Source organism: Eurosta solidaginis, chromosome 3 (assembly GCF_040869045.1).
Source record: "Eurosta solidaginis isolate ZX-2024a chromosome 3, ASM4086904v1, whole genome shotgun sequence".
Classification (NCBI taxonomy): Eukaryota; Metazoa; Arthropoda; class Insecta; order Diptera; family Tephritidae; genus Eurosta; species Eurosta solidaginis.
Genome location: NC_090321.1, coordinates 51,079,685 through 51,102,270, shown reverse-complemented (window position 1 = coordinate 51,102,270; position 22,586 = coordinate 51,079,685). Strand labels below are relative to the sequence as shown.

At 37.6% G+C, this 22,586-nt stretch overlaps 1 protein-coding gene across 5 annotated transcripts in view; it reads right to left on the bottom strand.

Moving 5' to 3' along the window:
- LOC137243701 (D(2)-like dopamine receptor) overlaps nt 1-22,586 on the bottom strand; it is a 566,273-nt gene that overhangs the window by 85,514 nt on the left and 458,173 nt on the right. For all 5 annotated transcript variants that reach the window (XM_067771671.1, XM_067771670.1, XM_067771672.1 and 2 more), the window contains 2 exons: nt 5,522-5,750; nt 2,419-2,544 (listed from right to left, as the gene is read on the bottom strand). In XM_067771671.1, coding sequence (XP_067627772.1) covers nt 2,419-2,544; nt 5,522-5,750 — 355 coding nt within the window. The remainder of the gene's footprint in view (nt 1-2,418; nt 2,545-5,521; nt 5,751-22,586) is intronic.

Sequence of the window (22,586 nt, the reverse complement as noted above, 5' to 3'; positions counted from 1 at the left end):
GTATTCAGTTTTATAGCTCAACCAAGTCTAGGTTATTTTCGGCGGTGGCGGCCGTGGTGTGATGGTAGCGTATTCCGCCTACCCTACGGATGGTCCTGGGTTCAACTCCCGGGCAAAGTAACATCAAAAATTTCAAAAAATCTTTTTAAATTAGAAGAAAGTTTTTCTAAGCGGGAACGCAGCTCGGATGTGATTTGACAAACACTCCGTCTTATTTGTCTAAATGTTTCCAAGGTTAGAAGAACTGTTTCAAATAATGTTTTTAAAAGCCAAATTTTTATTTGCTGCTTTGTGAATCTATAAGCTCGGATTTGTAGAAGTTGTTGTAAAAACTTCTGCCGCTTTATATTTTTACACCATCCACCTATTTCTGGTAATAGGCCTAGTTCAACGCTTGGTTTACATATGTAAATGTTTGTTCTTGGAATTTATACCGTCAATCCCGAGTTGTCGTATTGCAAACCTCCCAGATACTCATCCGCAACTTCATGATATTATTTCAGATCGTCAATCAACTCATTGACATCAGCAGTATATTGACATATTCCTAAGTTGTGGATAATATGATACCCTGAAGATTCAGCCATTCAGTTGAATTGACTAAAACTTTTCCACTTGCTCACAGAAAAAGGAAATAAAGCCTCCCACAAACGGAAATACTGGCTGCAGGCGTAATTTTCCCTCACGTTACTTTATGTGCTGTAGGGAAATCTAAAAGCAACACTTAAGTTTATGAGTCAAATATTACTCCATTTTGTAAAATTGACTTCACCTGTCTGGTTTTATTGCATCATGCTGTGACATCATACTAAACCTGCAAAAAGACTCAGTAATAACTGGGGACTTCCATCACCCATCATCCAAAGCAGGTACAATACAGTTTTTCGATCATTACTAACATATGGAGCTCTTTGAGCTCTTTCTGGTGGAAGCCGCTAGACAAAGGGAGCAATCTATTTACTTTGGGTTGGGAAGGTGTAAAGGCTAGTATGCTTGGGAATGTACAGCGCAGTGAGTAGCGCACCTCAGGAAGAGTTAAGGTGAAACATGTGCAAATAAACTATATACAGGCACGCGACGATACTTTATGGCATTGCAGGGGGAGTATTTTCGAGAACATAAATCGCATAACGTGCGAAACCGACCATATTACGGCGAACATAAGTTATCCTTGGGATATCCTAGGGTAGAAGCCCCGAACAGTGGTAGTGGCATTAAGATATGAACAGATGGCTCGAAAATGGAAAATAAATATGTAGATGGAGCAGGAATGTATCACAGCATCTACAGTTAAATCAATCATACCCACTTTCTGGCTTATATTGTGTCTTCCAGGCAGAGGTATATGCCATAGAGAGAGCATCCAGACTGCTTCGTCTGGGACAGCTCTGTTCCATTCACAAATCTCACGATCTTTGTCAGCAGTGAGACCTCCTTAGGGGCATAAGAATCCAACATGATAAACTCGATCTCGAGTTAATGTCTCCATTTACTGTATCCCTGCACACACAAATATTGAAGGGAGTGAAGTTACAAGGAAGAAGGATAGCTCCATACTACTACCGCTAATATATCTCCGCAGAAAAAACGAGGAATGTGAGATTAGAGCTACGGCCGTGCTGTGTACCAACCGTGAGAATTACGACGCCACAAAGCCCTCTGGCCATGTTGGGTTCGGAAATAATCTAAAATCTCCCTCTTAAACTAAACAAATCTGCAGTTAGAGCACTTACGGGTGTCATCACACTTCATTGCGGTATTGTTCTGCTTTATTGCTTCGAAGGTCGCGCACACAAATAAGGTCTCCATGCGAAAACTGTCAGGAAGAGTAGTAAGGGGAGTCGATATATCACTTTCTTTGTCGACGCCCTTATGCGTATAGAAGATTATATAAAACACACATAAAAAATCAGTACGCACTTTGAGAGACATCTTTCTGCAAAACTGCATATAAACAAAATTACGAAAATTCACATTAATTTGTCTGAAGTTTTTCAAATTAATGGGCATAGTTTCGTTTACTAATAACATGGCATTTGTTTTTGTTTTTTTTAATAAAATTATGGAAAATAAGAAGAAGTATTTAATTGAGATAGTTGGATAAAAAGTGCTGTGTTTCGAACTGCAAACACTATTTCTTAAATTTGTTTGAAATGTTACTGCATATTTGGTGACGCTTAATTTTTGCTTTAAGAATGGTTGTACGTATTTTGTTACTGATGCTGCCGCCATATTATCCACTTTTTTTTCTATTACACATGTACGACAAGTGCTTAAGCAACAATAAAAACAAAAATAAGAGTAATACTATATACTTTCTATATAATTCTTTGTGCAGTTTATCGTCTGTACCTACTACATATTTTTATTCATTTTACTTCTAAGTGCATTTTATGTTGCTCATACGCCATGGCTTACCTGAATTTGGCAAAATATCTCGCCGTATGGCCAGCAATGGAAAAGCGCTGGCAATAGTCCAAATGGTGTGATAAGCAATCCAATGGTGAGGTCATTTAAAGCCAAGGAAGTAAGTAGATAACGTGGCTGTAATATGAGTATTTTTTAAAGTGAGTAAATAAGTAAATATGAGTGTTGAAAAGAGAAAATACTTAAAATGAAATTGAAAAATTGGCTAGCAGGATAAAATTACTTAAAGAATTGTTGTGCAAACAAAACTTTACAAGAATAAATATGAGACTAAGTCGCAGTTTTGAAAATATATTTTTATAAACTAAACTATAAATGTGGTTATACAGACGGCCGTCACAGTATGAAGTATGCTCGTCTATTATATCTAAGTTCCTGGGTTTAATGGCCGAGAAAAGGCAGATCAAAATACTTTAGAAACAAGTTTTTCTTAGCGGGTTGCCTCTAAGCATTATCATTATTAATTGGCGCTTAACCGCCTAAGCGATTTTGGCCGTTTCGCAACAAGTCACGTTGTTACCACCAAAGAAGGCCAAGTCTTCCCCCACCTACCTCTCTCAACTCAGTAGAGGTCTTCCCCTTCCTCTATTTCCAAACTGCACTGTCGACTGAAATACTTTCTTGGCCAAAGCGTCTTAGCCTGTTCGCATAAAATGATTTAGCCAGCGAAGTCTTTGGGGTTTTATTCGCTACACGATCGTCATATTTGCGTAAAGATCATACAGCTCTTCATTATACCTACCTCGATACTCGCCGTTGGATTCACGGTCAGGACCATAAATCTTCCGGAAAAATTTTCTCTCGAACACTCCAACAGCCTTTTCATTTTCTCTTAACACCGTCCGCGATTCCATGCCATACATCAGGATAGGTATGATGAGCTACGTGGCTGGTCCATAGCCTAACGCACAGCCGAGGAACGTGATTTCAATTTTAGTCACCTTTTACAACAGGCACACCTACCCAGGTTATTCTAAGCCCCCATATCCAGCAGGGGGTCACCCTAAGGCAGTAGCGTGAAAAATGCTTCCAGTATATGATCAGTATGTAAACTGGCGTGCTATCGGCTCTTCAGTGGGTAAGGGTAGTTAGCAAAATTCTAGAAATCCTCAGAGCTTAAGGAACAATAGTAATCGCATATATAGAGACGATTTCCTGATTCTGACTACAAGAAGATTCCTGCCAATCATAAGCGAGCTCACGGAAAAATCACTTTGCAGCATTTCACGTTGAGTAGGCCAAAACGGGATGTGATTATATCCAATGGAACTTGTCTGGCTCTCAAAAAAACAAAAAAATCCGTTCTTTAACTTACCCCGGTAAACGGCACAACAAAAAATCTTTTGACTGAGGCTGAAAATTAGCATGAGTTTCGACTCTAAATAAAACGCGAAAAGAAACGTTGAGGTGAAACTAAAGAATGCTCTGATACTAAAACTAAACCTGCAAAAGGACTCAGTAGTAAATGGGGACTTCCACCGCCCATCATCCAAAGCAGGTACAGTTACAGCATAGCAATACAGTTTTTCGAGCATTACTGATACGGAGCTCTTTTCTGGTGGAAGCTGCTAGACAAAATGAACAATCTATGTAAATTGGGTTGGAAAGGTGCAAAGGTGTGCATGCTCGGAATGTCTGGCGCAGTGAGTAGCGCACCTCAGGTAGAGTTAAGGGGAACATGTGGAAATATACTATATACAGGCACACCACGATATTTGATGCCATGGCGAGGGGACAATTTCCGGGGTCATCAATGGCCTAACGTCCGAAACCAACTATATCACGGCGAACATAAAACATCCTTGAAAAGAAGAAGGCCTAGACGGTGGTAGTGGCATTAAAATCTACACAGGTGGCTAGAAAAGGTAAAATTGAGCTGAAGCTGGAGCTGGAATGTATCATAGCATCTACAGTTAGATCAGAAATACAAACTTTCAGACTTATGTTGTGTCTTCAAGGCATAGGTCTATACCATAGAGAGAATATCCAAACTGCTCCATCTAGGCCAGCACTGTCCTATACACCAATATCACGATCTTTGTCGGCAGTCAGACCTTCTTAGGGGCATAAGAATCTAACATGATAATGTCGGTCTCGAGTCAAGGTCTGAATTACTGGGTCGATGCACACAGACGTACTACCACTGCTAAGATATCTCAGAAAAAACGAGGAATGTGAGATTAGAGCTACGGACTTGCTATGTACTAACCTGGACGATTGCGAGGCCCTTTTCCCAGCGGGTTAGGGGCTTAGAATATACCCGCGGTAGGTACATATGCCTGTAGTAAGAGGCGACCAAAATACCAAACTGATTCAAGGGGTTGTCTACCGCAACCCTCTCAAGGGGTTGCCACCGAAATATATAGCTTTTCCAGTCCAATTGTCAACCTCACCTACCTGTGGCGAATCCTGTTCCATTAACAGCCGAGGCTCTGGCGACCGCGAACTCCTGATGGATCTAGGGGTTGAGAGGGCTGTTAGGGGGTTATAATATACCCACAGTAGGTATGACTGTCATTAGAGGCGACTAAAATACCAAATTGATTTAAGTTGTTGTGTAGCGCAATCCTTATGAGGAGCTGCCTGGAGTTTCGGATAATAAAAGCTTCTTTTTTCATAAGCTGCCATCTGACTTATTAGAAAAGAAGAGCGGATATCGTAGGTCCCATGGTAGCCTGATACTTTTCCAATTCCCATGAAATACTAGCACGATTAGATTTTGCGTGGAAAACAAGCACGTTTCAGGTATTCGCGTGGAAGACTAACACGTTTCAGTTGCTCGCGTGGAAGACCAACACGCTTCAATTCTTCGGGTGGAATACTAGCACTACTGAATTACTTACAATGAATTGTAATAAAATAACTAACAAATAAGTCAGTTTAGAAGTGAACAAAGCGCGGATTCCACGTACATAAGCGACCATAGATCTCTTTCTTCATGACACTTTTTAATCTCATTCAATTCCTGAAAGTGCATACAGTTGCAATAGTTTTCCCTTCTCAACTATTTTTCAATAATTGTATGCCCAATCCCCTATATATGTATATACTCATACCTCCTACTCCATTACTCAAATCACCACCTGGCACTCACCTGCTGATGTATATACGGTGAATAGCGACGATTATTTATTATGAATATAACCAAAGTATTGGCACCAATCACACCCAATGTTAATATAAGAATCAGCACCGCCTCTATAGTTTCTGCAATGCCAATATGAACAATAAAATTGTGAGTTGTATAGCGTGGATGAGAGCAGCTAGAATTTTTAACAGTTGGCGGTACGAGTAGTCCACCGACTTTTAGGTCCATTGCAGTGCTGTGCATATGAAAAAAGTAAAAGAGAAGAGAAAGCATAAAAAAATTTAGTATGATATTGTGGAGATATAGATAAATAAAAATTTGTAGCAGTAAGCAATAAAGTTCAAAGAGAATAATACTTTATTTATTTCTTTTAGTTGTAGTAACAGTTCGTATGTATGACATATATGCGAGGCGGATTTAAGATTATGGCGCGTATAAATCAGCGGAAGTGACAGTTTGGAAAATATGAGCAAATGCTATCAAGGCAATATAACTATGAATGTAAGTCAAGAAATGACTATTTTATGAGGCGCTATGTGTGTATGTAGTGATAGTGTCGTATAGTTTAGTTTAGTAGATTAAAATGCTAACATTCAGATACAACTGAGACACAGCTGCGAGCACGAAAGAAACAGTGGTGGTTTTTTTTTTTAATTTCGTCTATTTAGTTCAACTTTTTTTTCATTTTCGATAATTGAGGGCAAAATTTTTATGAAACTATGCAAATTCAGCTCGCTTTAACAGTTTTCGTAAAAATATTTGGCATCGAGAAAAGTTGGCTAAAATTGTGAAGCAAACTCATAAACTTTCTGAACAAATTTGCGTTAACTTTTCGAAACTTTCGAACTGATCTCAAAAATGTTTTCGAAAATTTTCGAAAAAATCGAAAAATTGCGAAAGTTCGAGAAATTTCGAAAATTTTAAACTTTATATTAAGAATATTTTTGTTACTTTTAAGTATGCAGTTTTTTCGAAATATTGCGAAAGTACGAGAAATTTCGAAAATTTTAAATTTAGGGCTTCTATGAAATTATGCAAACTCAGCTCCAAACCGTTTACGAAAAAATTCTTAGAATCGAAAAAAGTTAGCGAAAATGACGAACCAAACTCAAAAACTTTCTGTAAAAATTTGCCTTAATTTTTCGAAACTTTTCGAACTTATCTCAGAAATGTTTTCGAAAAATTTCGAAAACTCGAAAAATTGCGAAAGATCGAAAAATTTCGAAAATTTAAAATTGATGGCAAAACTTCTATGAAACTATGCAAAAAACAGTTTTCGAAAAAATTCTTAGAATCGAGAAAAGAAAATTGCGAACCAAACTCATAAACATGGAAAAATTTCGAAAAGTTTAAAAATTTTATGAAAATTTTGAACCCCATATTAAGAATTTTTTTTTGAGAATGCAGCTTTATAGCCCTAGTCTAGCAAAGTGCAAGGTTTAAGTTCATCAAAATTTGCATAAATATTTAACTATTTTTATACCCAGCTGTACTTGTACACAGGGTATTATGACTTTGTTTGGATAACGGTTGGTTGTAGAGGTATCAAGGAATTGAGATAGATATAGACTTCCATACAACAAAATCATCACTATCGAAAAAAAAAAAAAATTGATTAAGCCATGTTCATCCGTCCGTAACACGATAACGTGACCAAATTTTGAGATATCTTCACCAAATTCGGTATGTGGGCTTATCTGTTCAGATCAGATTGGCATTGAAAACGAGCGAAATGTGCGATAACACGCCAACTTTTCGATAATGAAAATTTAGAAAAATGTAAAAATTTAGATAGTACGAAAACGAAAACCGCTATTCTAATGGAATTTGGTAGTTGTATTGGTTTTTTGACGCAAAACATAAGTTTTAAAAAATTTTGGAATATGGGCGTGGCACCACCCACCAAGTTTAACAAGCCGTAAATCAAAAGCTGTTAAAGATATTACATTGAAATTTGGCAGAGAAGTTACCCTTGCTAAATTATATAGACTGAGAAAAGATAATCAAAATCGGTTAAAGACCATGTTCACTTTTCCTAAAGGTCTAACCTTAACAAAGTTTGCAATAATTTTATGTTATTCAAGTACATTTGACTGATATTCTACCTCAATAGTAGTATGGTTGAGCTAAGAACAAAATTTAAACAAGTTTTGAAAATGGGCGTGATCCGCTCTTTTTTGAGTTCAGAATATAACCATATATGTATTATTGCGCAGCCTTATAACACTATTAACCACACAAAGCAAACAACAACAGCGTTTCAAGTGCACAGCTGGGTGCATGTTTTTGGATTTGTTTCACATTTCTTTCATATAAAAAAGGAGCGTCCTTCGTGTGAAAGAAAAGAAAGAGAGAATTGTCAAAAATTTATACGAACTTTTTATAAACCTGTTATTTATAAGTACTTTGTTAGACTTAAATTAATTGCTCTACAAAACTGCATACTCAATAAACTTAAGATATTTTAAAATAATAAGTTCGAAAATTTCGAAAATTTCTTTATATTTTTTCGAAATATTTTTTTAAGATTTGTTTGCGTAGCGTCAGTTACAAAATTCATGCTTTTTTTCTCAAATTATCGAAAACATAAAAAATAAGAATTGAACTGAGGAAACCTGAAAAGTTACCACTGATATTTTCATACTCGCTGCTATATGTACGCACGTGAATGTATAAAAGTAGTTTAAGCGCCATGAATTAAATGATATTCTGATTTATGTGTATTAGATTTTTATCAATAGGAATTATCTTGCGATATCTGTATAACTATAAGTCATTTGAAAAAGTTTAGATATTTATCAAATATCGTTAGGATAAATTTTGGTTGAATAAACATTACTTATCAGTGGCAAAGTGGCAGACTCATCTGCTTTAAATTTTTTATTTTCTAATTCCATATTGGCCTACATATATACAACACGCAGAGAAGAAGAACTTGAAGATCCAGAAAATATACAAAGTATGGGTAGGATATGTTATGTCTATGAATGTTGATGCTCCGAATCAGAAGGTATTCTTATCGGAACCCACCAATGGAAAGATAGCAAAAAGGCGACCGCCAATCCGTTAGTAGGAACGCACGTAAAAACGATTCCTTATGCCGCGCGTCGCCACGCTATATGCTAGTCGGTATATATGCATGTATGTATCCTGCGTTAAACCAGGGTTCTCCCGTGGTAATTTGAGGGACATTTGGATATCACTTCGGAATGATTTTGGGAACACCCTCGGAAACTTCGTGCAATGATTTGATGGTCATTTCGGGATGATTTTTGGGAATCCCTCGGAAATCTCCTGGAGTCATTTGGGGAGCCATTAAGGATGATTTAGAGAGCTCCGTGGTCATTCGTGCATCATTTCGTGATGATTTTGGGGCTCCCTTGGAGTCCTCCCGGGGTTTTTTCTGAATAATTTTGGGACTCCTCGGGATGTTTCCGTTGTAATTTCGGGATAAGTTCATGGACTCCGTCGGGGTTCTCCTGGAGCGATGGTTTTGGGGACTATCGATACCCTTACGGGGTTATTCCATGGTATTTTGGGGATCACTTCGGGGTCATTTAGGCGTTATTTCGGTATGATTGCAAGAACTCTCTGGGAATCGTCTCGGGATCGTTTGCGGCTCATTCCCAGGGTATTTTGGGTGTCACTTCGACCTCGTAAGGGGGTGATTTCAAGATTGTTCTGGGTATTATCTCGGGATCCTCCCCGGGTCATACGGGCATCCCTTCGGGGTCACTACTAGGCCATTTCGGAGTTTCTGTCGGGGTCCTCCCTCGTTCATTTGAGTGTCATTTCGTGATAATTTTTGGGGACTCTGTCGGTGTCATGTTCTAATAAGTAACCAATTAGTCAACCCTTCAATTATTCAATTAATTCTAATTCATGACTTTTGGAAATTAAAAAATTACACGACTATTACATTTTTCAATTAATCAAAAACTAATATTACAAACAAGATCGAACATCTCTTTGCGCAAGTAAAATTTTAATAAATTGTAAATTCTTTGGCAACATGCTGAATTTTCTAAGTTTTTCCTTCCAAGAAGGTAAGGAAAATAACAATTTTAGTTCAATTATAAATTTAACCATTATTTGTTTTTGACATTATGGACATTGCAATTTGTTTGTTTAATACATTTCTCGCAATAAATTTTATAAAATATTCTTTTATATTCGATTGCATAATGCATGAAATATAATCTAAAAATTTGTTGGCAACATTGTGGTGAATCATAAATTTTGCTGCAAAATCAACTTTGTATACAAATATTAAGGCCATAGTATTGCATATTTAGTTGCATATGTATATGTGTGTGTTTATATATGCAAGTATATGAAAATTAATATAAGAATAGTGTTGGTATTTCAGGGTTGTAAAAGAATGTAATCTTTGCGAATGAAATTCAGTTGAAGTCGAAGTCAATGACTTCAAACTTCGAATGCCGCCAAAGGCTTTATGACCAAAAACTTAAAAATTATGCTCGGCCATGGGTTGAAGTTGAACCACAACATAGGTAGCTGTACCAAAAGAAAATAGTTTCCGGTTTTTGAAAGAAAAAATAGTTTCGTGGGCTTCTTATGTGTAACAACCGATTCTTACAAGTTATTTTTTAATTGTCGGTTTGTTATTTTCGAGCTATCGATTTGTAATCAGAGAGTAATCTTCTTCTTATTGGTTTATTATCGGCATGTTATCGAAGAATAACAGATACGTTAGCAATTTTATATCGATCGGTATCTGCTTCATAAATGACCGATGAGTCATCGATAACATACCGATAAGAAACTGGTAGCACTACGAGAAGAAATAGATATAATTTTCGATAGCAACTCGATAAAACTCTTATAACAAAGCAATAAGATTGCGGTAACTTTTCGCCAAATAATCGGTAGCTTCTCGATAGCAAATCGCTAACACGTTTCCGAATCAGTAACAGCTTCCAAATCAATAACGATTTAATAAATCATTCTAAGCTTCCATAAACTACTTTTCGATAGTAAGTCGATAATTTTTTGAAAGCAAATCGACTACTTTTAAGATTTATGACTTTTTGGTGACATATCGAAACATTTTTCTTATAAAATCGACATACTTTCGATAACAAATCGATACATTTTCTAAAAAAAAAAACATTAATAAGCCACAGGGTTTATTATCCAAAGCAAACTTATAAAAACTCGATAATAAACGGATAGCTTTTCGTTAACAAATCGATAGCTTTTTGGTGGCGAACATATCGATAAATGTTCTATAAAAATAGCTTTTTTATAATATACCGATAACTTTTTGTTTAATAATTCATGATCCGGTCCATGAGGACCTCAACCAGACTGATTGAGTCCGTAGTGTTATCAGAAGTTTGTTTTTAATGACAAACTGAAAAACCCTATCAAAACCAGGGCCTTTGTTATAAAATAACTCCGTCCTCTTGGCAAATATAAGAAGCTTCCTAGGACTTAAGCCACTTGCTGCTTCTAGATCTGGCAGCTGTATCACTCCTAATAGCTGAAGTCTTAACCTGGCAAGTTCAGGACACGAGCACAGAACGTGCTCGATCGTTTCCTCCTCCAACCCATACTTCCTATATCTGCTATCACTGACCAAGCCTAATTTAAAGCCATGTGACGCCAGAAGGCAGCGTCTAGTCAGAATACCCGGCATGAGTCTACAGTCCTCTCTTTCTAATGATAGAAACAACTTTGTTAGTCTAAGACTTACACATAAACTTCGACACTTTACAGCCCCGTGCTTGAACCCACACCTTTCCCTCATGGTCGATCTGTGCAGCTATCGCCTTCGCTTAATCTCGCCCAGTCTAAATGGGACGTCTACGCATCAAGCATCAAGGGATGTGCCATTTTTAGCTAGTTCATTTGCCATATTCCCATATGGCCTGGGACCCAATATAGATGTATGCTTCTCCCTCTCCCGATTCTCTCCAGAGACTGCTTACACTCTAACACGCATTTAAGTGCTGTGCTATGCGAGATTATTGCCTTAATTGCTGCTTGACTGTCAATGTAGAAGCTAATATGGTTGCAGCTTAAGCGATTACCAGGGTTTCTACTGCTTTGGTTACGCCTAATATTTCCGCTTGGAAAACGCTACAGTAATCCGGCAGCCTGTTGTATCTACTTATTTCCGGATCACACAGTATACCGCAGATCCTACTCCATCCACTACTTTGGAACCATCTGTGTACACATGTATCGCCTCGTTCGCCATTCGGGCACACTTGCGCCAACCGTCCACCTCTAGTGTGGCCATAAGATCTCACTCGAAGCGCAGATCGGAAATCAGGTAGTCTGTTCGTCTTGCGATTGATGACGCCATACTACTATGGCCGTATGGTCGGCGCTCAAGCTGCCCCAGGGCACCGAGCCTGGTTGCAGTCGTTAATGCTATGTTCCTTGCTACCAGGTCTACAGGTGGAATGTGCAGAATGGCATACAGTGCAGCCGTCGGGGTTGTTTTCAGGGCTCCCGTAATGCTAAGCGGCGATAGTCAGCATACCCCTTCTAATTTTTTGAAGTAGGTTGCTTTTTGTGTGGCTTTCCACCAAACAAGAGCTCCCTAGTATAGAATAGGGCTTACAATCGCTGCAAAAACCCATTGAGAAAGAGAGGGCGATAAGCCCCACGTGCAACCCAGCATTCTTTTACATGCATAGAGTGCCGTTGAGGCCTCCTTGACCTTGTCCTCCACGTTGAGCTTCCATGACAGCTTACTGTCTAGGATGATTCCTAGATATTTTATGCAAGGTTTCTCCTTTGTGGTCACCCCTCCTAACTTAGGCCTGATTCAGTTTGGGACCTTGTACCTCCTTGTAAACAAGACCATATCCATCTCATCCGCGTTGATTTTCAAACCCGATATTAGATGCCCAGGTATGAATATCCCGAAGCGCCCCATCCATCAAAGAGCTAATCGTTGGAAGGCACTTTCTACTTATGACAATTGTAACGTCATCTGCGTAAGCCGTAAATTTTACGGGTCCCTCATCGAGTCGCCTGAGCAGTTGGTTGATGACCACAGCAGAGGTGATAGCACGCCTCCCTGCGGCGTGCCCCTGTCCCCTGATTTCGTGGTCTCGAACAATCCCCATTGTGATGTAATCTTCTTGCAAGTTAAGATACAGCTGATCCATCTGGTTAAGGCTGTATGTACTTTAATGTAATTAAGACCATCATTAATCGCCCATTTGGAAACATTATTGAAAGAGCCGGCAATGTTCAAGAAAACTCCTAGAGCATATTCTATATATTCCAGGATTTCTCTATGGTTATTACCACCCTATGCAATGCGGATTCTACCGAATTGCATTTGGTGTACGCATGCTGCGTTTTGGAGAGCAGATTTTTATCCACGTTGGACTTTATGTACACATGTATCAGCTTCTCAAAGGTTTTGAGCAGAAATGATGTTAATTAAGCTAATGGGTCTATAGTCTTTTGGACACACGTGACCAACTTTCCACTCCTTTGGTAGGAAAGCTACACGAGCAGTTCTCCAAGAATGCGGTACATAATTCAGCCTTATATACCAATCGAATATTATTTTAAGTCATTCCACGATCGCTCTACTCGAAACTTGTAGCATGGCCGAAAATATATCATCTGGGTCCGGCGATATAAACTTAGAAAACGTCTTCACTGCCCATTCGATCTTGGTATCGGTCACCAAGCCCGGCACTACCCGCTCCATGATGGAAGTGTGAGAGATGTCTGCTGGCTCTTCTAAACCATCTCGCGATGGGAAATGTGTGTCGAAAAGCATCTCAAGGGATTCCTCACTATTACGTTAACAATCCCCGTTCTCTTTCTTTATTAGTCCCTGGACTATGTTTCCCCTTGCTATGACTTTTTTCAACCATGCTGTTTCGCTGGATCACTCTATGTCTATATTTTCTATGAGATTCTCTTCGCCCTGGAAATTTCATGTTTGTAGATCCTCAGTAGATCCCTGTACTCGTCCCGACACGCTTCGATTTCCGCGGTCCTTGCGATCTAAAATATTTCTTTTACCTGTCTTCTTAGAAGACTGAGCTCATTGCTCCACCATGGCGGCTTTGCTTTTCCTCTGAATCGTCTTAGGTGGCAAGCTTTGTGATAAGCGTTCTTGTTAGGAATTCATTCGACTCCTCCAGTTCCTCCACATTGGCAACCTCTTTGGGTTGTCCCAGTTTTGTTTCTACCTATTTCTGGAATTTAGTCCAGTTCGTTGACCTAGGGTTGCTCAAAGTTCCTCCCTTCTCTATCCTCTTTAGGGGGATGCTGAAGCTGATATACGCATGGTCGGAGAAAGGTGGTCTATTAAGAACCATCCAATCATACTTTGATATATCACGCTCGGAGATCAATGTTATATCCAGAGCATTGCTGGATGTTGGACCAATGTATGTAGGGCCATTTCCCCTGTTGGCTATCTGCAAGTTGGTTTGCAGCATGTAACAAAATAGAGATTCGCCTCTCTCGTTCGTATCTGCTCCTCCCCACGCATTGTGATGCGCATTTGCATCTGCACCTACGACCAACCGCCCTTTGCGCCCTTCCTCGTGTACTAGCCTCTTGCACTCCATCGGCCATAGCAGGATACCAGGATAAATGCCTGCTTATTCTTTTACTCAACGGCCACAACTACGAGGTCCTCAGTAGTGTAATTAGGCAGCATATATGAATGCAGCTGTTTCCTTACCATTACTACAACTTGTAGCCGTCTTTCCGTTTGCGCGCAGTAAACGCCAAACCCGCGCGCGCTAAGTCCAGAAAACTTTCCTCCCGATGAGAACCACGGCCCCTGGATCGGCGCCACGTCAAACGAACTCTCCTCAAGGGTTAGGAGTAGTTTCATCGACGCCACTTTACTGTGTTGGAGGTTTATCTCTAGGACTAGCAGCACCATTGGGCTGTTTGTCACCCTCAAGCACCTTCGTCGTGACGTCGTCGTCCTCCCCTTGTCCTTGTGGTTTAGAGAATTCGAGGCCCCCTTCAGCCGCTCGTAGCTGTTGTGCCGGGTGTTCCTCTGTGCGACTCACATCACCATTTGGCGGTTGGTCCTATTCTAACTTCGTGGTGACGTCGGCTACCTCTATCTGTATTTTTTCTCTTAGGCTTTTGAGGTCCTTTTCGACTTCGCCCACCTCTAGTGTGTTAGGATTTTTATCCTAGGGACTTCTTTTCCTAAGTCGCATGTAAATTTTGCCTGTGGCAAAGGACATTTTGCGAAGCTGCGTGTACAGTATATACTCCGCCTGCTTATTTATTTGGAAGATGTAGAACTGACCTTCCACCATAGGCCTAGATATAGTAAGTACCTTCCAATTCTGTGTCGGTATGTTCGGATTATGATTCTGCAGAAGTCGCAGTTTATCCTCCGACTTCATCACGCATGGTATCCATACCTTAATTGTTGGCACCGTGGGGATGTGCGCTTTATCCACCACCTCAAACCGCGCGTTCGTGCCTTACCTTTGGAGGTTTCGAACCACTTCCTCCAGCCACCGCAAGGTAGCGATGTTTTCGCACGCTATCATCTTCACACTATTATACCATCCCCCGAATCAAAAGTTGGAAGGGGCTTATTTGGTTGTTCTCGCAACATCTTAAGCATTAAGCTAATAAGCTCCCTTTCTACAGATCTCCACCTCTCAGATGTTATCTGTCAGAAAGGACTGCTACGATCAACCAGCGACACAGTCAGTGACTGCTTTGCAACATCACTCATCTTCTCGGGAATAGCCGTAGTCTTAGCGCTATCTCCCTTTGGCTTATCTCCTACTTCCGTTGTTGGAACTTCCCTTTGACTCGCAGCTTTCGAGTTATTATTATTATTATTAATATTACTTCGCTATTGGGGCCGCCTGTCTTACAGCTTTGGGCCTACTTGTCTTGTCGATGCGACTGGCCTGCCTCGCGGCTTTGGGACTGGGTCCTTTCTGCCTCTTGAAAGCAGGCTTGTCGCCTGCCGCCGAACGTTACCGCTTCATTCTGCCATTCGACGTTTCTACCTCCTGGTACCGGTTGCAGAACCGAGGGTTTCTCGCAGCAAACCTTTTAAACTGCATTCGACCTACTTCTACCGCCTCATGGGCCCATTCCAAGCGCTCGGTCTCGTAACACGCTTTTATTAGAACAATTAGGACTGTGATATAAACTGTAAGATTTAGTAATTTAGGTGTAAAGTTTTAATGTTAAAAATATATAATTATGTACACTATGGAATATTTTTGTCGCAGGCGAAGAAGCCTAATTATCGTTAAAGGTTACAATGAACTTATAAAGTGTTATATTTTTTTACAGTCAATTTATTTTTTACTTTTTAGTTAATTTTATTAACCAATAATAAAAGCTTATTTTTAAAAAAGTTTTTTTTTCTTTAATTTTATTTTTTACTTTTTATTTCGTTTTAGAAAAACTTTTTTCTTAATTTTCATTTAACTATGATTTTTTTTTTAATTTTTATTATGGTAAAATATTGTTTAAAGTAGTTATGTAATCTTTACTTAGTTATTTGTAACGTTTCTCATCCTATCCATTTTTTTAATGCCTCAACATTACAAGGTTTCTTCAAAGGCAACTTTGTACAGTCAATTTCTTCTATTCGAGTGTTAACTAACTCAAAATCATATTTTATTGTGAATTTGCCTATATCGCGTTCAGTTTACAACTACTTATTGCAGATCTCTGCTCTATTCCATCGCCAAAAATCTGTAAAACAAAATCAAGTGCGCAGAAAAGTATGCAACAAAAAGTATGCAACATTTAGCGATAACAGCCTAATACTGTTTTCACACAGAAACTTAATGATCTCATTTCACCTTCTAATGAAATCGTAAATTTTTTGCTTTCACACAGAAGTAACTGCTCGATTAGTATGAAGGATGAAATGTCAAGCGAAAAGAATGACAAATTCCGTCTTTCAGTGAGTTTTACAGCTCCGGCTCACGCTCAGTTCTCACGGGAATGCTCTGGATCATTGAGAGACTTGAGAAGCAGATGTCGTGAAATTTTCGCACACGTGAAATGTGATAGGCAGATGTCGCCGCGGTTTTTCATTTAACTCATACGGCGAAAGGCTAAGCAGCGACATCTATTTTTCAAAAAGTAGGTATATTAAAGGCCGCGTTGCCAACCTAAAAAGAAGTAATTAACAAATTATCTGGCTCACAAATTGAACCATACTTCTATCTGGATTTATCTGGCTCAAATCGTTGTTGTTGCATTTACATGCAAAATTAATTATCTGGCTCAGGATTTTGCCACCGGATAATAGCTAATGCTATATGACAGACAATCATGGCGGAACGATACAAGGTGGCAGCATGGTGAGATACCTACAAACAAACAAAATTCCATGTACTTGTAAATTCGATGGACAAATGTCAAAATCGTACTGCGCCGGTAGTTGATGTATCAAATCAAATAAAAAAGGTTATAATCAGCTGTTCGATGCGGCCACCTTGTATCATTCCGCCATGCAGACAATGACATTTGCTTTGATAAATGACATTTTTAAGCACTGAACACACCAAAAACTGAGAAGCGGAAGGCTGCTAACAGACTTGCATTGTGCTTTTGACTTCATTAGGCATTCGATTAGCTACTAATGAAATAATTATAGATTCGAATTTTGTAGGGAAGATTGAGCTCAATAAGCGTCTTAATGTAGAAAACTGCCTTTTTTATTCAATAAGCCGTCTGTGTGAAAATAGTATAACTTCTACGTTTGTTGCATACACAAACAAAGCGAAGTTACCTGCGTTTTGGAGGAGTTAGGCTTTTCTTCCCTTCTGAATACAAATCTTTACCGATAACTCTGTTATCGATTAATTTACCGAATTCTCGCAAAGTAATATTTCATTGTCATCGCAGTTATACATGCGTTAAAAATTTCAGCTCAATCAAACACCGTGAAGTGTATCAAATTTAACTTGCCATATTTGAGTACAGACAAGAGCCAAATGAAAGTAAATAAAAGCTTATAAAAAGAAAATTAAAATTACAAAAAATATATTTTTAAATTTTTTTTACGGGATTTACAAATACGATTAAATTTAATCTAAGGTATAATAAACCGCATAAAAGTCATTCTATTTTTTTTGTTCTCCTTCAATTAGCTATTACCTACCTCACTGGCAAGTTATCGACTAGGCTTAATCACAGGTGGACAGCGGATTATTCTCAGCAGCACGTAAAATCATTTCATATTCCGCCTCTCAGTAATCTACCTAGCTAGACAAATGCCTGCGCTTTAACTAAGTCATAAATGTCACGTAACTTTGATTTGCAACTCTGCTCTTCTTCCGTCTTCTTATTATAATAATCAACACGCTGACCGCAACTTGGTAAGCCTGCAAAACTATGATACAGCTGGTGCTACTGATACTCCCCATAGCCGCCTATGGAATATTTTTCTTTTGCAAAACTTTCACTCCCTCCACTCTTTAACAACTTTAATCTTAAGAATATTTTTTGTCTCTCATCTTTATTTCATGTCATAACTTTACTTACTCCATAATCTTCTTCTACTTTATAAAGTCTTACATCCCTTTTTTATTATTTCAAAGAAAAGCGAAAATGTGTTTCCTTAACACCCTGCCTAGTCATTCAAATGCATTCCCTCTCTGAGCACTTCCTACTTCTTTTTTATTTTTATACTTTTTTGGGTTTTCTTTTGTGTAAGTTTTCAAACGCTTTTGCCTTCTTTTAGCTTTTAATAACGTAACAAGTTTGTCCTGCACTGCTTTACTTCTCCTTCCCCACATTTTTTTTTCGCTCTCTTCTGCGTCTCTCTGTCATTGCTTTTTTTCTTGACGCTTATCACTTGTCAGCCCATCAATTTGTCCTCTTATGCTAAATAATGCCAATGAATCCAGGAAAAGGCCATATGACTGTATCCAGTGTACGATAACGCGTCTTAGTCTTGGCAGAAGCTGTGACAAAGTTGATATTTCCATTGTTACTTTTATTTACCTCTGCATCCGCAGATATCCTACTTGAATTCCTTTGCTGCAAAAAAACTTGATTTAACATTTGTAATGCGTTCATTGAGATTGTTACGCGCATTTTCCTTAATTTCGATATGCCACCCGTCAATTTTCTTCACTACACTTTATTCTTATTTTTTGCTTAGGTCGCAAGTCCAGCTGTGGCATAAGTTAGCCGAAATGGGCTTTAAATTCTTTAAGTGTTGTATGTTACTTAATGAATCTGAAGTTATATTGCAGATTAAAGTAGCGGTGTGATAAAGTTTTATTCTCGTAGGATTATCGGGTTTTTATTTCTTATCAACGAGTTATAGTTTTGTTGTAAGTGTGTTATCGACAAGATAACAATATGTTATTGAAGTGTTATAAATTTTCTTCGGTTTCAAAGGTTATCTACTTGCTATTGACGATTTAGCGCGTTGTTATAAAAGAATTATGGAATATTTATCAAAAAGTTATCGATATTATATTATCAAATGTCTTTTAATTTGTAATCGATTTGTTGTAGGTTGTATCTAGTATGTATAGATTTTTTATTGAAAAGCTATCGATTAATCAATTTCAATATTATAAAGAATCCACGAAGTAATGACGTGTAATCGATTTTTTATCAAATATTTTATAAATTTTCTATCGATAACAAAAGTTACCGTTGAGTTATCTACTTTTTATTAAAGATTTTTTAATTCGTTATAGCAGAATTATCGTGTGTTTATCAAAAAGTTATCGACATAATATATTATTAAAGGGTTATTGATATATTTTCCAAAAGTTATCGATTTGTTGTCGTAAAAGAGATTATAAATACATAGCCTCAAATATATCGATTTATTTTCATTATTCAACGAAAAGTTTTGGATATATTATATAAAAAAGCTATCGATTTGCGATCATACATTTATCGAAAATGATAATTTTTATCCCGGTGCGTAAGCTTACAAAAACTCAACTAACTTTATTTCATTCTTTTAAGTTGACATTTCACACTAAGCTAAGTCTATCACGCAGGGGTGCATTCAAATAGAATTGCATTTAGTACTTCGATTATTTAACTAATGCTATTCTTTGTATTTTAGTATTGATAATTTTAGATAATTCAATGACTCATATATTTATTGATTATAATAGAAAAGTTATCTATATGTTATAAGAAAATTATTGATTTGTTACCGAAAATGTATTTATTTGTTATCAGAATGTTACCATTTCTTTATCGTTGTGTTATCAATTTTTTACCGAAAAGCTATCCGTTTATTATCGAGGTGTTGTATGTTTGCGATCCATAACAAACGCTGCCGCTTAGTAATCGTTTTATCGAAAATGAATTGATTTATTTTCGCAAATTTGTCGATTTAGTAAAGAGAAACTATTGATATGTCATCAAAAAATCATCAATTCTAAAAGTAATTGATTTATTAAAAACAAATATATTATCGGCTTACTATTAAAAAATATCGATATTCATCAAAAAGATATTAAATCGTTATTTATTTAATATATTATAATTACCGATTTGTTATCGAAGCGTTACCAATTTGCTGTCAACGAATTATCGATTTGCTATCAAAAAAGCCCCTTTTTTCTCGAAAACTTATTGATTTGTTGTTTGTTGTCGAAATGTTATCGCTTTCTTATACCAGGGTTATCGAGTTGCTATCGCAAACTGTATCGAGTTCTGCTCGTAGTGCTAGCAATTTCTTATCGGTGTGTTATCAATGACTCATCGGTCTTTTATGAAACAAATACACAATTAGTGATATCAAAAAAGACAAATGTGTTTCTTGGTAATAGGCAATAGGCAATAGGTATGCAATTAGGAAAGTTCATCAGTTTAATTGTGATTTTATATAATGCAGTTAGGGTTAGTCTCAGAAGAATTATTGTTTTAACTTAAGTCTTATATTGGAATTAAATTTAGAAGAACTATCTTCAGAATAAATAATATTTTTTCGTGAAGTCTTAAAAAAAGAAATACTAAGCGCTAATAACCGCCGCGTAGCTTTATTCCGAGTTTTTCCAATAGGTTGCCTGTGGAGAGAGAAGGCTTAAAACTAAAGACGGGCATACTAACTGGAGTTATGCTTCGTCAGTAACAGCAGATGTAGAAAGTGCGAGCTGCAGTGAGAAGCGGTTGAGCATATTCTGAGTTCGTATCCTGCTCTCGCTAGGTCAAAGCTCCAGCTATAACAGAGATGTCAGGCAGCAATTAAGCTTGGCCCTATAAAACTTCTAGAATTTGCAAAGATAATGGAGTTATTCTATAACATAAGTCATGACACCTGATTCGGGTTCTTACGTTTGATCGTCAAACAAATTCTGCTAACACTATGAACACATTCAGTTTATGTCAGACCTTTATTGACCGGTCAGGCCAACCTAACCTTCCTATAGCTTAGCGGGAATGAACCAACTTTTTTTATGCTGACTTTGAACCGTATTTAGTATATGTGATGTCCTCATGGACCGGCCAGTTTCACCCCATTTATTTAAGTGAATTTAAGTGGCGCACGAGCAGGGACCCCATTGCCAAAAGGGTGTTAGCGAAAACAAAAATTACTACCGTGCGTTTGCTAACCAAAAAAATTGCATATCTCCGCGAATTTTTGACATTCCTTCCTTACCAACTCAATTATATTTACTTTGGCGTGTTTTCACCTTTTAAGTCAGTAGCCAAACTGAGCTAAAATGCAACAATTCGAGTTCGAGTATCTTTATGCCTATATTTGCAAAACCTTAATCGCTTTTGATTTATAGACGTCGAGAAAAAATGAGCGCTGCAAATAAATAACTGACACAAAATTAGAAAAAAAAAAAAAAAAAATTCGCGGACAGCAGCCATCCAATTATCCAGCTGATTTTTATGATGTCAACACAAAAGCGCGAGAGCTCAACATATTTGCATTTTTCTGATTGCCATGCAGCGTAACGCATTGAAAGCACAGAAATATTAATGTACCCACAAATGACAGATGTTTTACCATCAGTCATTCAACTTGAGTCAATTTTTTTCCAGTTTCTCTTTTCAAAAAAAAAAAAAAAGGCAAGGATACTGAATTGTTGAAAATTTATAGGCGTGTTTGCGCGTTTTTCTTTCGGCATGCGCTCAACGGGAGCTATTCATACTTCATTACTTAACCCTTATGGTTATGCATAGGTCTGGCCAGACCTAAGCGAACTTGAACTAAATTTTTTTTACAGAAAGGTAAAGCTACAAATCTAAGATCGAATATATTGTCAAGATATAAGCTATCTGCAGTTTCAAAGCAAGATTTTTTAAAATGCTTATAAATTAACGTTTTATTGCAAAATTTCGAAACTTATACCTTAACTGTACACCAAAGGTCCAGCCAGGCTTATAAGATTATTAGTGCAAAACCAATAAAATTCGTAACTTTATATGCGTCTTTACTTTGAAAACAACGGTACAAGGACCAAGAAAAATAAAAATTGTTAGAGTTTCAAAGAAATATTCTTCCAGCTGCTTTCCTAATGTGTTAAAATGTGGTCCCAGAATCGTATAGTGTTTTTGTGGAAAGGCACAAATGCGTAACCAGCATTAGTTCAGAAAATTTTTAAAGAATACCTTTATATTTATGTATAGTTGAAAAAAAATTGTTTAAGTAGTAAAGTATAAGTAAATAAATATTTAAATTTCTGTTTTTATCAAATTATATTTTAACTTCATATTGTTTTACTAAAAAAGTGTACAGGTCTGCCTAGACCTATGGTGTACGGTATATGAGGTCCATGAAAGTGGTATACCTATAAGTTAAACACGATTTTTTTCACACTGGCATTTTTATACCCAGCTGTACTTGTACACAGGTATTATAACTTTGATTGGATAACGGTTGGTTGTACAGTAGGGCGGGTCGATTTAAAAAGCGCTCATTGCTCTGTGAAAATCGTATTCTAGGGATCAAAATAAGAAACTTTGCCGAAGGAACCATACCTCTAAAACGAATTCTGATGTCCCCGCCTTTGGGTCGAACTTTTGGGTAGGGGCAGTTTCAATTCTACCTGCTGTGTCTTGTGGTGGCTTAAAAAAAACAACACAAGCAATTTTGCGATCTGCAATGTTGTCA